The following is an 18,895-nucleotide window of genomic DNA, read 5'->3' as shown; positions in this document are numbered from 1 at the left end:
ACAGGCAAAATCCCGCGGCGGAACGAAACGACCCGCTCACGCCGACCAAAGTTCAGTAAAACCCCTCTTCCGAAGGAATGAAGCGTCAGTCGTATCACGCAGCGCGCTAATTAATTAGTATTATACCCACGTGGACATGAACGTTCACCCTGGAGAGGAACTCGGCATAGCAGAGTCGTAACAAACGAAACCCCCAAACGCTGCTATTTTTAGGTTTGCTTAAAATACACGGCTGATGACTAACAGAATTACATACCATTTTTATGTAATAATACCCGAACGCTTACAGGCTTGTTCATCTCCCTGCAGGTGATGCCTGCTTTAACCACTAGACTGCAGTAGCTGCTGCGACACCTTTCTGATTTAAAACATCGTTTATTTACTTTCAGGTGGTTTTTTTTCCTTCCCACTTCTCCCAATTTGCTTTGCGAGGATCCAGGTGGCTCCTGGATGAGCCAGACCAAGACCATCACAGTAACGAGAGCTTTTTCACTGGTACAATTAAAGCATTATTACAATTAAGGGTGCAGCAGCGGCCTGGCACTCCTCCTGGGACAGAAGGACGTCCTGCTAAAATTAACCCAAGTAACTTCCTTAAAAATCATCACATGAAAGAAATAAATAGTGGGGAAAAAACCCAGAAAGGTATTAAAAAATAGCTTGGAAACAGCGCTTAGGTATATCCTGATGAGCTGCAACACCCTACCTTTTCTCACTTTGAACACAGGGTTTCTTGGTGTCTTACAGCCAGCAGTCACTGCGGGGTAACAGCTACCCCGGCGAAGCAGTATTCCCACTTCACAGGGGAACAATCAAGCCGGATAAATAATTTATCCGAAGCCAGCCGCCAAAACGCCCAGGCAAGAGGCACATTTGGTCGTTCTCTACTTCAAACTTAGCTAAAACCGTACGCTCAGATGAGTCCTTTCCTACACTTGTCCCTTCTCAGAGCTCTGCCCCATAACTCGCATTCCCAGCCCCTTCCCCAGCCCCCCCACCGCTCTGCCCCCCTATTTCCTACCCAACACCCCCCTTCTCACCCTCCCCTCGTTTCTTTAAACCTCTATTTCACACACAACCCTTGCCACTCACCTCCCACCGGGGCCGCCTCTCTCACAGGCGCCTCGCACCTCTTCGAGCCTCCTTCCCTTCACCTCTCCCCGCCGCTAACGCCCGTTCCCCTCGCTCCCCCCTCACAACCTCACCCCCGCCATTCCCACCTCCGCACACCTTTCCTCCTTCTTTCTCTTTCGCCGTCCTTCCCCGACCCGCTCATCCCTCAGCCCCTCTCCCTCCCTCCCAACAAAATGGCGCCCCCTCTCCCTGCCCCTCCCGCCTTTTCCCGCCGCGGCCCGCCCCTCCCCCGTCACGTGACGCCGCGCGCATGCGCCCGGCGCCTGGGCGGGAAGGGCCGCGGCGCGTGGCGACGGGTGAAGGCGGCGGCGTTGGTGAGGGAACCTCTGCTCTCCTCCTCCTCCTCCTCCTCCTCCTCCTCCTCCTCCTCCTCCTCCTCCTCCTCCTCCTCCGGCTCCTCCGGCTCCTGGGCGGCTGCAGCCTCCCTTTCCCCTCGAGGAGAAGCCCCGGCCCTGGGGCAGCCCCTGTCTCCCTTCTCCCCACACACTCTTCTCAGGGAGAGCCCACCCCCCCCTCCCCCACCCGCCCAAGTTCTGGTCCTTTGCAACCTCCTGCAAGGCCGAGAGCAGCATTTCCCTCAGGGAAAGCCCCCTCCCTCCTCCAGCCCCAGCTCTGGAGTAGCTCTGTAGCCTCCTGCAAGGCCGGGAGCAGCGTTTCCCTCAGGGAAAGCCCCCTCGCTCCCCCAAACCCAGCCCTAGGGTGGTCCTGTAGCCCCCTGCGAGGCCGGGAGCGGCATTTTCCTCAAGGAAAGCCCTTCTCACTCCCCCAAACCCAGCTCTGGAGTGGCTCTGCAGCCTCCTGCAAGGCTGGGAGCAGTGTTTCCCTTAGGGAAAGCCCCCTGCCTCCCCCAAACCCAGCCGTAAGGTGGCCCCGCAGCCCCCTGCGAGGCCGGGAGCAGTGTTTCCCTTAGGGAAAGCCCCCTGCCTCCCCCAAACCCAGCCCTAGGGTGGCCCCACAGCCTCCTGCAAGCCCAGGAGCAGCGTTTCCCTCAGGGAAAACCCCCTCATTCCCCCCAAACCCAGCCTTAGGGTGGTCTTACAGCCCCCTGTGAGGCCGGGAGCAGCATTTCCCTCAGGGAAAGCCCCCTCGCTCCCCCAAACCCAGCCCTAGGGTGGCCCCACAGCCTCCGGCGAGGCCGGGAGCAGCGTTTCCCTCGGGGAAAGCCCCCTGGCCCCCAGCACTCCGCTCCCCAGCCCTCCTGGCCCGCAGGGTCTTGGCAGCCCTCTTCTTCTTTTCCATTTTATTTAACTTGGCCTTTTTATGTTTTGTTAGGAGGTTTGTTGTCCTCACGCCCCCGAGTTTTGCTCTAGGTGGAAACGAGCCCACGTTTAACTGGCCGTAAGGTCGGCGGCAGGCATGGACCGGTACCCCTTCGGCGACGAGAACGCCGTTAATTTGGAGATGCATCTCCCTGGATTCTCCGAAAGCCAGGGGCTGGCCTGTACCGAGGCTCTCAACCACGATTTCTGCCTAAACGTGAAAGACGTGATGTACGCGGGGCTGAGCGGCTTGGACGCGGGGCCTGGCCTTCCAGCTGCGGAGGCGGGCAGCGATGCTCTGGAGGCCGATTTAAACGCGCTCTCGCTGTACCCGGCGAAGGACCGCGACGCTGTTCCGCTCCTCAATGAGCCTGACTCGCGGCCCTGGCAGCACGGTGAGCGCGCTGGACTCCGCGTTCTCGGTTATTTCGAAGGGGGTCTTACGGTTCAACGCAGCCGGAGTTGTTTAGTAGCTTTATATAGGTGGCGGAGTCCATTACGTGGAAATATTTTTGGGGTAAAGAGGTGGATACGAGGGGTTTTTTTAATCAGTAAGCACTTCAGAAATGCTTCTTGCTGCCTTTTACCTGTAAAATGACGTTCAAATTGGTAAGGCTGCAGAAGATGGTAATAATTATAACACCGCTCTTTGACAGGAGTTTCACTTCTGTCCTATTTTCTTAAAATTATACCCTAGACAGGCATTTTTCTTTTTCTTTTCAAGAGTCCTTTCAACCTGCTCTCCAGCTGGAAATGGGAAACGTGACGGCATTAAAATGATAGATTTGCTAAATATGTTGCAAACATCTATATTACTGGCGTTCCCTGGAGCGGGGAAGAGACATTCTGTTTAATTCTTTCTCCATTTCAAATTCTCTGTGAAATGGATTAAGCAGAATGGGCTTTTTCTAGGTCTGCCGTTGCAAGGAGAGCGCCTTTAGTAAACCGCTCTTCTGGAGGGAATGGATAACTTAATTGCTAATGTTTGGGTGGCTTGAAAACAAAACAAATGAAAATTGGTGACTAGCAGCGCTCGAGTAAGAAAATGAGACTTTCTCCTGGCAATTGGGGCCTGCGTTGCTGCTGATTCGCCAATTAATTACAGCTCGTAATGGCTCATTCCGTATTCGTGGGTGGGGAACCTTGGATTGTCTCCCAAAGTCCAATCCGGCGGGAAGCGCCTGGGTTATCACCTGGTCAAATTGCTGCAGATAAAACACCTTGAACAAAGCGGGTGGGAGTTGACTCGTTTCCTCCCTCTTTTCCCGAGAAAGAGGGGAAAATGGTCGAATTCGTTACAACCAGCTCCGAAATGGGGAAGGATGGGACGTGTGTGAGGGTGGGGCCTGGGTTGAGGTGTTGGTGGAGACCCCAGAAATACAGCAGCTCCAGAGCTGCGAGCCGTCAGAGGCGGAGCCGGTTTGTGGGACTTCTGTCCTCATTTTTGTGCAGATTTTTCAGTCGTCACAGGCCCGAGCCCTCCAACGGAAGCGTTATAAAACCAGACGTTTTTATGACCGTTAAAGTGAGAAGTGTGTCATCGCAAGAGTAACCTGAGGGTATCGCTTTCTCCCTCCCTTCAGAGCCGGGGCTTCCCGCGCTGACGGGACCGGAGGAGGCTGGAGGAGGTGGCGGCAGATCTGCGGGGAGAGGAAAGCCTCCCCTCTGCTCTCCTCGGACCTCGCTGCCGGGCTGCAGCCGCTGCGGGAAGGTGTTCGGCAGCGCCAGCGCTCTCAGCAAACACTGCCTGACTCACAGCCAGAAACGGGAACACGTCTGTACCATCTGCAGCAAGGCCTTTAAACGGCCCGACCACCTGTACGTAGGCATTCGCCGCTAAAAACGCGCAGGGCCGCGGCGGCCTTCTTTCCCAAATGTAAATAAGATGGGCTGCTGCAGTACTTTATTTTCCAATTTCACAAGTTAGGGCGCTTTGTCGTGTTTTCAGGCTAGCGAACGCTGTGAAGTTAGGGTACAAAATGACTCCCCTTGCAGCTGCAAATTACCTTTAAATTTTCCAGAGCGGGCCGGTGCAGGAAAAGCCTCAAAAGTGTGTATTTCTGCCCAGCTGCAGAACAATCTGTAATGCTGAGCCCTGCGATAGCAGCCAGTCGTTTGTTTTTTTTTTTCCTGTCTGATGGCTGGCGTGGGGGAAATCGCGTGGAAGGTGTTTGCACCGGAGAGTCAACTTCTGATTTTTGGCAGCCGCTGTTTTAGGAACTGTTGCAAAAGATCGCTTAGCGATGCAAGCGCTGCCTGGAATCCTACGCATCCCGGTGCCATAAAGCTTTTGTTACTCATTCTGAAAAGCTCTTGAAACTCCACCGGATTATTGTAGGTCCGGTTTTTGGCGGTGGTAGTCCGGGGCTAAGTAAAACACTGTTTTGCTTTGTGTCAGACCGGGGCGGTTGCTAACAAACCTATTCTGTCCTCAAATGTGCCTTTATGAAGGGAGTCTGCAACTTCACAGTCGGTTCCCCGTTGGTTTAGGTAACGCGCCTGCCTAATTTTTTCGCTCTCTCCACCCATTTCTACTCTAAACCAAGAGAGAATCGTAACCAGCCTTCAGCTTGCGCTGACGGGCACGGCTGTGCGCGCTCCCGGGCAGAACGTGGGTTGAGATCCCTTCTGCGTTGTGTTCTGGTTCGCTTCGGCCTCGCTGAACGCGGGGGGCCGATAGGCTGGAGAGATCCCACGGGATTTTGGGGGGGGGGATTTCGGATCCCTTCTGAGTTGCGTTTCGGGAGAGACGCCGGCGATGGGGATGGAGCAAGCGGGATCGTTCTGCGTCCCGGTGGGAAAAGCAGTTGGGGGGCGCTTTAGTGAACCTCTTCTGAATAGAGGCCAAATTCTGCTTTGGTTTATGTGCTGCGCAGCGTCTCTGCCTTGCATAGAGCTGTCCTAAATGCCAGGAGTGCAAGAGCTGCGGTAGCTTAGGTGCGAAATGACTTCCTTTTTCAGCTGGGAACGCTAATCCGCAATGTTTTCTTCTCTTGCTCACCGCAGGAGCGGGCACATGTTGACGCATCAGAGAATAAAACCTTTTGCGTGCCCGGAACGAGACTGCGATAAGAGTTACTGCGACCAGCGTTCGCTGCGCCGGCATTATGAACTGCAGCACGGCTTGTGCAGCTTGAAGGAGGCTGCGAAGGAAGGTGCCAGGGAGGAATCCCCGCTTCTTCCCAGTCCGTATAGCCAAGGCGGCGGGAAATCGGCGGACAGACTGACCGCGCGCTCAGAGTCGGGCTCTTTCCCGCCCGAAAGAGACCCGCTGAGGTGCGCTGTGAGCGGCTTGGCAAATCGGAAGCTTCCCTTGGCCGCCTTGCCCCCCGCGGAGCCTGCGGGTCCTGCCTCGGCAGATTCCTCCCCAGCAAGCCGGGCCTCTTGCCTCGCGTCTGGCAGCAGTGGACTTTCGGAGCCCACAGGAGACGATATACCGAAGGATCGCCTCTCTTGCCAAAGGAGTGCCGCTTCTTCCACCGTCTGTGCCGTAATAAAGCCCGGCGACGTGTCTGCGATTGCGCCGGGCGAGGACGTAGTTACCAATCTGACCAGTAGGTCTTTTATTTCGGAAGCCCAGTGGCCCTCGGAGCCCGCGGGGCCGCAGTGTTGTCCCAACAGCGCCCTGCCTTGTTTTCCCGTCTTCAGAGGGCAGAAGCCGTCCGCAAGCCAGTCCAGCAGTCACGTTCAGTGGCTAAGAAACCTGCCGCTTTGTGCTAAACCCAATAGGGACAGCGTCTGCCTTGCTCGCGAGCCGCCTGTCGCAGCGCAGGGTGTTTCGGAGGGGTCAGCTGGACCTTCCCACGCGTTCCCAGCCGCCTACGAGTGTCCGGACGCCATGTCTTTCCCCGTTGCGCCTTTTAAAGCCGAAGAGGACGCGCCGGGTGAGTCGGCCCTCGGTTGTTTTGAGGAAACCTTTCAGTCGGTGAAAACCCACAGCTCCCACCCATGGGAGAACGCTGGGGAGTTGACTTTTCCGGAGCTTCCGAAGCGCGGTGCGCCGCAGAGCGAGACCTGGCAGCTCTTCCCGAAACCCCAGGAGCCCGCTGCGTGCCTGGAGCCGCTGCTGGTGCAGCGGCACCTCTTCCAGGCAATCGCCAAGTCCCAGCAGGTCCTGTCCCACGCCCAGGCGCTGGCTCCGTCCCCGCTGGTGGCTCCCGAGGCCACCAACCTGCTGGCGAACGCCCTCCAAGAGGGGTTTCAGCAGCCGCCCCCCTTGGCTCCCCAGCTTCCGCAGCCGACGGAGCGCGGAGGGCCTTCCGCGCACCCCCAAAACGCCGTACCCCGATTCCAGGGCGTTTCATCGGACGGGGAGAAAGACGGAGCGCAGGCAGCCCCTGCTTTTCGGTCCCCCGTGAAAGAATACGTGGGATTAAGAGACTCCTCTGTTCCTGGTCAGTTCCAGCGTGCGATGCCTGGAAGTGCTGCGGGAAGCCGCTCTTCCGGGAGCTCGAATCAGCTGGAAAACAAGGCTTCTGCATTGGAAAAAGAGAAGAGTAAAGATCGAAGCACGGAGGCAGGCGGGAAAGCGCCGGCGGGTGCTGGCCGGTCCTGGCGCCTGCCCGCCGTCCGCAGGGAGAAGCTGACGGCTGGGCTGGGCTGCGCGGCTCCCCCGAGTCAGGTGGCCATGGCGTCCTTCTCCTCGGCGCCGGCGGCCGGCGGCACGCGCAGGCTGACCATTTTCAACAGGATTCAAGTACGTCAGCCCGCTCTTTCTTCGCTTTTAGCGGTCCGTGGTTTGCGTTTGCGTCTCGGAGCTGTTCCTGTCTTCCCGCGCTCTTTTAAGTGCTTTTTATTAGGGTTGACAGCTCTAGGTTCACCAGTGACCGTACTTAGCGCTTACGGGGCGCTTTACGCGCCCAGAGCGCTCTGAAAGCCATTAACGAATTAATCCAGTGCCAAAGGTTTAGAAATAATTTAACGAGATCAAGTCTCGGGATGTTTAGTAACGCGATACGAGGCCTTTCACCTGGCTTCTCGGGCGGGCTCGCGCACGGGTCAGCGATAACCAAAAGCTGCGAACGCCTGAACGTTCAGCGAGCTCGGCGCCCGTGGAACAGGAACCGCTTTCTCGAGGGGAGGTAATTGGCGTCTCGCTGCCCGTGGGAGGGCAGGGAGGTCGAGAGTCAACCTAAACGAACTTCTCGCCTTTAGAGACGGGTCTCTGGAGGTCAAAGTCACAGTGTGTTGCTGGAGGGTGGTTGTGGAAGCTTGCGTTAGGGATAAATGTGCTGCAGCTGCTTTGGGGACTGAATACTTCCGACGTCTGGGGTTGGTTCAAGTGGTTTTTGGTCCTTAGTTGGACGTCGCGCTTACGGGCAGACACGAAAGCATCTTGTCCCGTCCCAAGGGGGTCGCTGCCGCCTCGCGCGTCGCGCCGATGCCCTCGGGACGGGGCGTTTCTAACGCGCTGGGGTTAAACCCGGTCTGCGTCGCTCCTCTTCCCTTTCTGGCTCCTGGAAACGGCTCCCCGTGCTCTGGGTGTTACTTCAGCAGTCAAGGCGAGAAATCCAGTGGCTCGGGGGAGTCTCGGATTCGCCTTCCTCTGCCTCCAGGAGATTTTTGGGAGGCTGGATGATCCACGGGACACGAGCGAGTCCCCGTCCTGCTCCCGAGTGCCTGTTGTTGACCTGGCAGGGTGGCGGTAGCAGAGTCGATGCCCGCGGCAGCTGGGGATGGGGACGATCCGGCCCTCCCCGCGTCGCTGGAGCGCGGGAACCACGCACGGCCGAGGAATCGGAGCGTGGCCACCCCTGCCTACGGCTTGCGGTGGAGATAATGCGGTTTGATATCCGCCTTGCGTAAACCGGGACTCCTGTTTGCGTGGCCGCTTACAGTGTATCGAAGCGTTACGAGGAGAATTTATTAATGACGATTTATGAGACGGGTTAATGAGCGTTGCTTTGCGAGTGCAAAGTGTTATTTTCATGGAGAAAACAGCTCCGGTAGTCCGTTTATTTTTTTTTTTTTTAAAGACAGAATGCCTATATTTTAAAGCTTTACGTGCAGGCAGAATAACATCTGCTTTTGGTTATTGTTTCTTTAACTGCAGGGTGGAAATATCTACAGCCTCACTAACGCAGCAAAGGAAGAAAACTTGTCAGCTGGGTGGTAAGCAGGTGGCGCTGAAGTTTTGAGGGTGGTGGTGGTTTTCTGGAGCTCGTTTTAGCACCTAGTCAGGCACGTTTCTTTTCCCTCGGGGGCTGAGATTTCACGTAGCCTTTTCATTTGGCTGGCTTTGGACCGTGCTAATTAATAGGCGTTTAAATTGGAACCACAAGACTTTCAACCCAATTTCTAACTCGCGATGGTAAAAGTCGTGCAGCGACTGAAGCGTGACGGGGAGGTAACCTTAATGAAACGTTTAAGACTATTAAGGATGTAATAAGGAATGACCAGGCTTGTTCTTTTCATACATTACGACAATAAAAGAGCAAAAGTTCACCCGGGAAGTAAAGAAATGGAAATCTAGGATAATGTTAAGGGCTTCACCTCGTCGCGGGCTTCCCAGGTGGCTGGGGGGGGTACGGGCTTCGCCCTCCCCCTCGTTCCGGGTGAGCCGTCTGCCTGTAAAGAGTGTTACTGCATTATAATCTTGGAGGCAGGCCCTGAATTTAGGTTTTAAAAGCGATTAGCTAATTTTATGGTTAATTATTATTTTAGAGTGAGTTTGTGACTCAGTTCGCTCTGCTGAAGAAAATAAACATTCTTCCCTCTTCTGTGGTAATTGCCGCTTTCCTTTGGCGCAGGGACTGCACGCCTCTGGCGTTTTCCCTGCGAGTAAAGCGTGGCTCTGCCACCTTACCGCCCAGGCCAGGGAGCTTGCCGTTCACGGCGCCAGACAGCAAGCTGCTCCCTGGCAAAAGGGAGATTTTTATCACCTACGTCCTCCCGAGCAGCAGCGCGGGCCCCGCGCAGCCTCGGCAGAGGTGCCTTTCCTGCCGTGTTGCTAACCGTCGCAGGTAAAGCTGTCTCTCGTTAAGAAAGAAGAATGTAATCACTCTTCGGCGACAAACGAAAGTCGTGGTTCCTGGTGAGCCCCCTGAAAATAATTACCGGGTCCAGCCGGCCTTGGTGGTCTGCCCGCTCCTCCGTTTCCCTGTCGGAAGAGGTTGCGAGGATCGGCCGGGCCGTAGGAACGGCGAGGCAGTAAGTACGGTGTGCTGGGAAGCGTTAGCTTCGTTTGCTTTCTTCGTCATGCGGCTAGAGAAATGGATCCGCAGGACTTGCGAGGTCGCCTTTCCCAAGCGCTGAATTCCCACGGGGGAGTTATCCACAAATGCCACGTTTTTCCATTCACAAAATGGGATCTTTCACAAATTCCGCGGTGTAGGAAATGCGCAGTCTTGAAGGAAAATGCTGCTGGAGGTTTTGCCGCAGGTCATTCATTTTTGGTGTCGCGGTTAAAAAGCGATGTGTGTAACTTTGAAAATAAGATGTGTACCTATCTGTTAATGGGTGCAGTTCCCGTAACCGCTCGGAAGAGCGGGTATCTTAACCGCGTCGCTTGTTTAAAGCTGTCTCTCTGTAATGCTGGTGACTGACGTCCCGCTGGGGATTTTTCCCTGGTTAACATCTTTCGCTGCTAAAGGAGCTGCAGAGATTTCCCCACCAGACCCGCACCGAGCTCTACGGCAGGCAATGCAAGCGTGGCTCTAACGTTGATAGGGATTAAATTATTTTTTTTCCAAAAAGCGGTTCAACTTCATAATGTTAATTTTCCATCCCTTTATCTCGATTTTTCACTTAGCCGGACGACTGGTGCTGTTCCTGCTGATGGCAGCGACCGTGAAAGCGGCCGTCTCGGCAAGAGCTGCGGTCAGCTGGCTTACACCGAGCACGGTCTGGAGAACCACGCGTGTTTTCGTGGCGAACGATGGCACTCACCGCGACGGACGGAGGAACAGCAGGTAAAGGGAAACGGAATCCTTCAGTGCTTATCCTTCCACAGGAGTTTGAATTAAGGTCGCGAGGATTCTTTAAAACCTGTAGCGTACGGAGATAAAAGCTGTGGGGCAACTTAACCTACGAGAGTGGGATCCAGAATGACGGCGCTGTTGAAGCCCTGCGGGTGGTTGTTACGTAGCGGACGTCCTTGAGTCATTGTACTGTTTTGAAAGCTGCTGCTGTTGCCAGCAACGTTCCTTGCTCTACAGCTGCGAAGCGCGAGTGAAAAATGTAAGCCTGACCGTTCTAGCTGACGGCGTGAACTTGGGAGCTCGGGTTTGTAAAAACAGTAAGGAGTTGGTGCGATAAGAGTTCCTGTTCGGGGCTCTCGCTAAATTACGGTGTGCTTAGAGGAACTTACTCAACGTAGTAGCTCTTATTTATCATCGTTACTTTATGTCGTGGAGAAACAGCTCAGAAGTGAGACGAAAGGCTGGCTGATGCCAGACACGCACCTCGTACCCCTCTTTGTCTTTGTGGCAAGGTGTGCGGCGCGGGAGGCGGCAGCGCTCGGGAGCGGCCGCTGGAGGCAGCGGGAGGTGGACGCTGTCCCTCAAAACCCGAGGTGCCTTCGGAGGACGTCACGGTGGCTCCTCTGGTGATTCCTGTCTCGGTACCGGTGATGGCTACGAACTCGCCGGCAGGGAACGAGGTGGGTGGCGATTGCGTTCCTCGGGTATTTTAATGATTTAGCTGTAACACCTTCGTTAGCCGACTTCGCTGGGGTCGCTTCTTTGGGCAACTGGTCACCGGTGGGCGAGTTTCACTGGTTTAGCCAGCAGCTTAGCGTTACGGCTCCCTGAAATCCCCCAAACGATAGTCAAATAACGCTGCAGGAGTGGCCGTGGGGGTAATTACTACAGTAATGGCCTTGGTAAAGGTTCCCGGGTCCGTCTGAGTAACGTATTGGAAGTATGTAACCCATTAATCACCCTGAGTTGTGTGAAAATAAAAGATGACGTGGGAAGTATCAACAGTAGGATGCAGGACGGATACTTGGCGTTAAAGCCTAGGAAAGCGCTCGGAATGTTACTAGGCAATTTAAGGAATTTCAAGAGGATTTTGGAATTTACTTGGTTTTTTCCTCTCAGCTCTCTGACTGCAAAAGAAACTTGCAGAGGGCTCTTATCGAGAGTTCTTGTTCTCATGAGCGTGTCTGTTGGCTTCCCCGGAGCCGTCTGTACGAGTAGGGACTAGAGCAGAGGCTCCTCTGGCCGCGCTCACGCGGGTTTTGGCATTGGGTGTTCGTTGTTGAGCTCGGAATAATAAATCGCGACACCGAGAGTCTAGAGGAAAACCAGATAAAAATCCTACGCAATTCCAAGCTTTCCTCTGTATCTTTTCGAGCGCCTTGAACTTGTTCCGCTTCTTTTCCGTGATAGAGAGGGATGTTTGGAATTGCTTGTCCAGGTTACCGAAAAGGAAAGCCCGGATGGGAAGGACCTCAAAGAAAGCCCGCACCAGAAGAAGAGGAAGAGGCAAACGCGGCCGAAATCGCTTTTTATCCCACCTCCACCGGCCCCTGAAGCCCAGCCGGGGATGGGGGGGTGTTACCAGAGTAACCTTCGCTCGCCCGTGTTCCTGGTGGATCACCTGCTGAGGGACTTGTTCCAGTGCTCTCCTTACACGCCGCCTCCGATGCTCAGCCCCGTGCGGGAAGGATCGGGCCTCTATTTCAGCACTCTCTGCTCTTCCTCTGCTAACGGCGATCCCAACCAGCTGTTCGGCGCTGCGCTAGGTAATAAAATCCTAATGTCTGCACTCAACAGATAATAGAACTGGAAGGGAATCCAGCTGGCTCTCGTACGGACTTACAGACACAGAAAACTGGCCCGCAGTCATTTTCTCCAGGGCAGGTTATAAATTCAAACGGTATCCACCTTCCTGTGGGATGAATTGCTGCACCGTGCGCAGGCCGGTGGAAGTACGGACGTTCGCGTGGAGCAGTTTAAGTCACTCGTAAACCGATGACCTGATTTTATTGTGCCAGTTTGTGGTGAAAACTGATCGTAATCTGAGCATTAAAGATCCGTAGCGGTTACACCAAAACAATCCTGTTGTAAAGCCACGGGAGCCGCCGCAGCGGGCAGCTGCGTGTCAGAGGCAGCAGCCCGGTGGAAGCAGCGTTCCCCCGGGTTCGGTGTCCGCTCGCTGGTTTGTCGTCTGCAGGGACGCAGCCGAGTCAAGGCGTTGTGCCTACAAATACGGGCAGGCCCCGGCTCCGCTCAGGCCTTCCAAAGGAGGCTTTGAAAAATAGAAGCAGGTGACTTCTACTTTGTGGTTCCTCTTGAGGAACAGGGGATGTGAAGGGGGTTTTGCTCTGATACTGGCTTTTGCTTATGAAAAATACCGAACCGCTCGATCCCTGCGTGGCTGACTTCTGGGAAATTGTGTCCGGGTGGTCGGTCTCGAGGGCTTCCAAGGGAAAACGTCAAGTGAGCAATTTCACTGAAACGAGGGGAATTCCGAGAGAATAGATAGCGGTTTGCGACGCTGAGGATGTGAAGGAGGGCTGAAGGATGGTCTCGGCAGAATGATTTTTATCTCGAGCGGTTTTTTGTGTCTTTCAGGCAGAATGGACAGGGACTTTGGCTTCTGTCTGATGAAGGATACCACCAAGATCGGCGTTCAGCCGTGAGTTCTGGCGTAGCAGCATAGCGGCACGCCTTTGGGAGGCGGGTGACGAGGGGACCGCGGTTCGGGAGCCAGCGTGTGGCTGGTTCAAGCGCGTGGGCTGTGCGGGCCTTCGAGGCTGACGTTGACTTTCTCCCTCCCACGATCCTATCGCTTGGCCGATTCTCTCGCCGTCCTGCATCACCTTCCTCACCTCCTCTTTCTCCTTGCTTTAGCCACATCAACATCGGAAGTCGATTTCAGGCCGAGGTACCGAACCTCCGGGATAGATCCCATCTGGAAGAGGACGAACCGGCAGCATCCTTGGTGTGGAAGCCCTGGGGAGACATCGCAACCAACCCGGAAACGCAGGACAGAGGTTTCTTAAATGCTTTTTTTCCAAGGCGACCCCCGAGATACTAGGGTTTGAAAAGTCCACGTTTTCACAGCAGCTTTTTACGCATTCGGATTCTCTCCCTTCTTTTCTCGACCACCTTCGCATGTGGTAGCGTTGAAGGGAAGGAGATTGCTCGGTTCTGGTAGAACAGCGAACAAATATCAGCTGTTACGCTCTCGGTCGCGTCTTCCGTGAGAGATGGTTGGGGCATTTGTGGCTGCCTCGTCTGCAGCGAAAGCGGGGAGATTTGTCCCTGGAGGTAGCGGTCCCAAAGCTGGTCTGAAGGCAGAGCCAGCGATACCCGGACAGCTGGGACATCCAGCTGTTTTCTGTGCCTTCCCTGGGTCTCCTCCAGCCGGTCTGTTGCACTTGTTCTCTTTTCCCTATCTTGTGTCGCACCTTTTCTCCTTTCTTGACAGAAACTGACTTTCTGTTGGGTTTCGTTGCGTTTGTAGTCACGGAACTGCTCAACATGGCCTGCTCCAGCGTCATGCCGGGGGGAGGAACGAACCTAGAGCTAGCCTTGCATTGTCTGCATGAGGCACGCGGCAGCGTTCTGGTAAGAAGCGGCTCTTTGGTCGTAATTAACAGCCAGGCTGGCCGCTGTCGCTGGCGTGAGCTGGGAGCTGCTCCGAGTTTCCCGCTCCGCGGGTTGGGAGCTGGTCTCTTTGCTAACCGCGCAGAGTTCTCGCGTGCTGCCTGCGGCCGCGGCCTGCGTTAACGTCTTGGGACCGCGGACCCCGTCCTGGCGTGTAAATAAGAGCTCGTTGTGTCTCTTGTAAATTATGTGGCAATTTGGAGAATATAAGCGCAACTGCCCGGAACGCTGGGAGCGAAGGAATTGCCCTATTCGCTAAAACCCGAGGTCTGCTCCGGGTGAACCCCGTCTGCTTGACAACTGCGGCGTCCCTAGGCGCTCCTTGCCGAGCAGACGCCTCCAGCCTGGTCCCGGTTGAGCCCCGAGCGGGTCTGCTCCGCTCCCTGTTCTCTGAAGAAGGGATTTAACAACACTCAGACGTAGCCGAGGACTGGGCGTACGCCGCGTCTCCACGAGGAGGCTCTGCGAGCCCGTCTGCTGCGGCAGCGCCGAGCCGAAAACGACTCCAGCAGGGAGAAACCTTCTCCTGGAGCTGGCGGCAGGTGGGGTCCCGCAGCTCGCTCCCCGGAGGCCTCCCGAGGTTCTGTGTTCTTAAAGCTCTTCGGTGTGGATTGAGGAAATAACTTCGTAACCTTCGGTGGGCCGAGGCGATCCCCGAGCGCCGTTGCTGAGCGTTGCCTAAGCAAAGTCTTCCCGCAGTGGGCTGAATCCCTGAAGTAGCAAAACAGCTGAAAGCAAGAATTCCCCTTTTTGCTCCTCCGGGGGGGGGAATCTAAAGTCTGTTTTGTATTAAACCTTGCAGGAGGCTCTGGAGATGCTGCTTTTTGGGGCGCCTCAGAAATTGGAATCCCACCCTCTGGCTAATTACCGTTACGCAGGTAAACTGGAAGCAGAGCTCGTTCCTTCCCCGGGAACGCTAACAGATAGTGCCGTTCCCTTTCTGTACTCTGATGTAAAGCATTTTATTTAAAAAAAAAACTGTCTTATTTGGGGCGGGGAACGGTTTTAATCCGTTTACAGTGCTTTTTTACGCGGGGAATGCCTCGCGCTCGCGTTCCGGTGCGCTGCCCTGCAGTGACACCCAACGGGAGAAGCACGCTGACGTGCGGCGGTGCCGCGCGCTCTTCCTTTCAGTTGCGCCCGCGCTTCCCGGCAGGCAGGGCTAATAACCGCGACTGCTAACGAGCTCGCCGCTGTGTTTGGTAATTGCTTTCCGAAGCAGGAGAGATGGCGATACCTGAGTAATAAATGGTGCCGATGTCCCCTAGGCTGAGCGGGATCTAATAATTTGCCTGTTGCTGTTTGTTGCCAGGTTCCGATACTTGGACGCCTCTCGAGAAGCGGTTGTTTAAAAAGGCTTTTTGTGTACACAAGAAGGATTTTTACCTGATCCAGAAGGAGGTAAAGCCGTTGGATCGAGGCGGATCCAGGGCTGTTAGCCTGACAGTTTTAACCCAGAAAGTCCTATTTTGAGTTGTGTGTCGGAGTCCCGTTCTTTGAAAGCTGGAGTTCGCTTCTTAACGCTAAAAAGACACCGGTACGAGACATTATTGGCCCCAATGCACAATGACAACAGAATACTTAATCTCTCTGGTACAAAATACCAGCGCTATTAAAATAATAATGAAGCGCTGCGCTGACCGCCTGCGTGAAACGTACGATTCCGCCCTTCCCACACTTCTTTACCACCTTTCCAGACGAGGAAGGCTTGTTTGCTGGCCGATCTCCCCCGTACGTTGCAGCGCAATCAGCGGGGAGAACGGGGGAAGGAGGAGCTGGGCTAGGCGGCTGTGTTGTATAGCTGTGCCTTGAATGTTTTCCTACAGCATTTCCATTATAGACCGCTTCTGTTTTTCTCACAATAGATTCAGACTAAGAATGTGTCCCAGTGTGTTGAATATTACTATATCTGGAAAAAAAAAATAAAATTTGACTACAGTCGAGCTCAAGTGATAGAAAAAAAGGTCAAGAGAGACAAGGATGAGGTGGAAGAGACTGAAGAAAAGGTAGAAAAACCACTGGGGATTTGGGCAAGATGCCGCTCCTCAACGAAAACGGCTTGCCGCGCTCTGCGAAAGGTGCAGCAGACGCTGCCCGGGGAGAGGTTCTGGGTTTATTCTGCCGCTGCTTTGATTAACTTAGGCCGTGGAATAACTCTGAAACACCAAAGCGGTATTTCCTAGCCGGCACCGCTAGGAAATTGCTGTTACCCTTTACAGGCAGTATTTGTTCTTAATGGGCTGGCCCCCTTGATTTAACTCGGATCATTCCCGGCCCCTTCCTACCACGAATACTCCTGTTCGCGTGGCACTCGTTGCTGGCGATTTTCAGGGATATTCTGCGACATCCCAGCACTCCGTGAAAGGAGCTGCTGGTGACGTGGCTCTGCTAAAACGTTCCTTGCCAGTAAACAGGAATTTGGTTCACAGAAATATTTTTTTGCGGGGGAGAAACTGGGTAACCAAGTAGCTTCAGCGCTTAGGAATTCTACGCTTCAAACCTGTCGTACGGACTTCTGTGGAGGAAAGTGCTGTTCCGCTTGGGCAGCAGAAGTAATCCGGTTTTTTCTTTCAAGGTCTGTGTTTGCACCCCATCCCCACAGGCGAATCAAAGCGGTTTTTTGGCTATTTAGTGTTCGGAGGAGTTCAGCCGGGCAGACTTGGGCTGATCTCTTTTTGTGCTGGATGTAACGCGTTCGAATTGCCTGGGCCGCCCCGAGGTTTTTTCAAGCTAGTTTTTCACGTTAGCTATCCACCTTTCTGCAGAGGAGGAGAAATTAATACGGGCTCTCTGGCTTACAGGCTGCTTGCAGCCCGAAGAAGAGGCACCGCCTTCTGCCCGAGGAAAGCATGAAGATAAAGCAGAGGAGCGACAAGAAGCTGCCCCGCAGCGCAGGCAGCCCGTCCCGCGTCCCGAGCGGGTCTCCCTACCCGGCGGGCAGCGCAGGCGACCGGGGTCTGTTTCCGTGTCGAGAGTGTGAAAGGTAGCTGTTCCTCTTTCTGCTAAAACCTGCCGCTTTTGGCTAAAGCCCAGTTAAGCTTTCAGAGGCGCCCGGGGGGCAGAGGGGATGCGGAGCGAAGGCGGCTTGAGGGTTACCCCTGCCCCTTGGCCTTCTTGCCGTTTGATTTGACTTTACCAGCGACTTCCAACCCAGACGTCTCTCTTGTTTAGCCACCAGCCTCCCACGCAGCCCGGGGTACCGCAGAACGAAGCAATCGAACCGTCCTACCGCGCATCGACATACACAGAAATTCACAGAAATGGAAATAACGAAGCTTGGTATTAACGGTGTTTATCAAATTAAAAAAAAAATAATATCCCTGTTTGTTTTCTGACTTGCAGGGTGTTTGACAAGATAAAAGGCAGGAACGCTCACATGAAAAGCCATCGCCTGCGGGAGCAGGCGGAGCGTCTCGCAAAGATGAAATGGCCCTGGAAGCATTTTAAAAGCGAGGCAAAGCTGGAAGAAACCCAGGCGCTGACCTCCTCCGGTGGTGACTGGGAGCCTGTCATTTCCGAGTAGCAACGAGGTCAGTTTTCTCTCTTTAAAAAACACCCGAACCTTCTCTAGCGCCGGGGCGGCGGCTGAGCTCTGAGGAGGGTTAGGCGACGCGAGGTTGCCCCCGCTCTTCAATCTAATCCGTCAGGAGCGCAGCGCCCATCACACCAATGCCGAAAAACCACCGCGGCTTTTCCTACTGTGGAAAAGCGCTCGGTGAAGCGGCAGAGAGCGTTCGCTAAAGGGTCTCCGGCAGAAACGCCGCAACTTGGGGCGCGTAGCGTGTGTTAAAATCTTATTTGGGGTTTCTCAGCAGTTGGTCAGTGTCGACGTGTGACGGAAAGAAATGTGGAGGCATCGCGCGTTCCGTGCTTGCACCGACACTGCAAAGGTGTGTGCGAAACGGAGCCTGCGTGCCTGGCGCCGAGCTGCAATTACGCCTGGTTGGGAGACCACACGGTTGGTAACGCCCCTAAAGTAGCTCTTGTACGAATACCAGAAGCTCTTGCCTTCCGCTTTTGTTTAAAGAAGGCCTTTGCCTCCGTTTGAAACCAAAGTTGGATGCCCTCGCTTTTTGCTCCCCGTTCCGGGCTTTGGCGTTGTTAGAAAGAAACAGAACAGGGAAATCACTGGGAACTTGTCATCGTCTTTAATATCTTGTTTTGCCGTAAAGTGATAGTCGTGCACAGCATTGCAGATCTCAGATTTAGCCCTCTTCTGATCCAAGGAAGGGTTCGGGGTTTTTTTTTTTTTATGTGCTTTCTACTTCGCTTATTCAATTGGGTTCTCGAATAGCAAGTGTAAAAGTTCTTGGACTGCTCTTGCTGGTTATGCTATAAATAATTAAATACTTGAAGCAAAATTGGTTACGCTTGGTTGGTGGCGCGAACGCGGCGTGCTACGCGCGCGTCGGTCTCGAAAGAAGAACCTGGGCGCCTGCTTCCGCGGGCCCGGTCCCTCGGTCGGCGGGCGGGGGGGTGTAAAGATGGATCCTTCTGATTCCGAAAACTCTCTTGAAAGTTAAAGCTGGAGACCGCAAAGCCGCTGAGTCTGGGGACGCTCCAGGCCGCAGCTTGCCGTCGCCGCGAAGCTCCTTCGCTCGCCAGGCCAAATGCCAACGCTTCCTTCGTTTTGCTGTTGCAAAATACGAGGTGCCGGCTTTCGTCGCCGGGTTCCCGGAGGGATAAGGCCCGGCAGCAGGCTCGGGGTGGTTAAACGCGTTCGCTCTGCTGCGAGTCATCATCGAGCAGAGTCGGCGTTCGCCTTCCGCAATACGCAAAGCACCGTATCCAGTTATCCTATTGCACTGATTTGTGTTCGTTTGCATAAATAACCCTGCCTCGCTAAACTGCCTTTGGTGGCGAAAACTGAGGGTCTGATTGGCTCGATGAATGAAATATAAATAAGGGGTCTTGTCTCTTGTTACGCTAGGAGGGACAAAAGGCTTT

At 54.6% G+C, this 18,895-nt stretch overlaps 1 protein-coding gene across 1 annotated transcript; it reads left to right on the top strand.

The window, feature by feature from the left end:
* Window positions 1-135: 135 nt before the first annotated feature.
* Window positions 136-17,898, top strand: ZNF541 (zinc finger protein 541). Its single transcript, XM_087778728.1, has 16 exons — window positions 136-907; window positions 2,407-2,788; window positions 3,977-4,211; window positions 5,400-7,089; window positions 8,446-8,504; window positions 10,144-10,303; window positions 10,825-10,992; window positions 11,751-12,078; window positions 12,911-12,974; window positions 13,190-13,332; window positions 13,770-13,909; window positions 14,751-14,826; window positions 15,261-15,349; window positions 16,750-16,931; window positions 17,291-17,478; window positions 17,764-17,898. Exons 2-15 carry the CDS (start codon window positions 2,491-2,493, stop codon window positions 17,469-17,471), a joined length of 3,813 nt encoding a protein of 1,270 aa, XP_087634854.1. The 5' UTR covers window positions 136-907; window positions 2,407-2,490; the 3' UTR covers window positions 17,472-17,478; window positions 17,764-17,898.
* The last annotated feature ends 997 nt before the right edge of the window (window positions 17,899-18,895 follow it).

The sequence above is a fragment of the Nipponia nippon genome, unplaced genomic scaffold, assembly GCF_047370975.1.
Source record: "Nipponia nippon isolate SJK-2023a ecotype South Korea unplaced genomic scaffold, ASM4737097v1 scaffold_46, whole genome shotgun sequence".
NCBI lineage: Eukaryota > Metazoa > Chordata > Aves > Pelecaniformes > Threskiornithidae > Nipponia > Nipponia nippon.
Note: the sequence above shows the minus strand (reverse complement) of the source record. Positions and strands in the feature narration are given on the sequence as shown.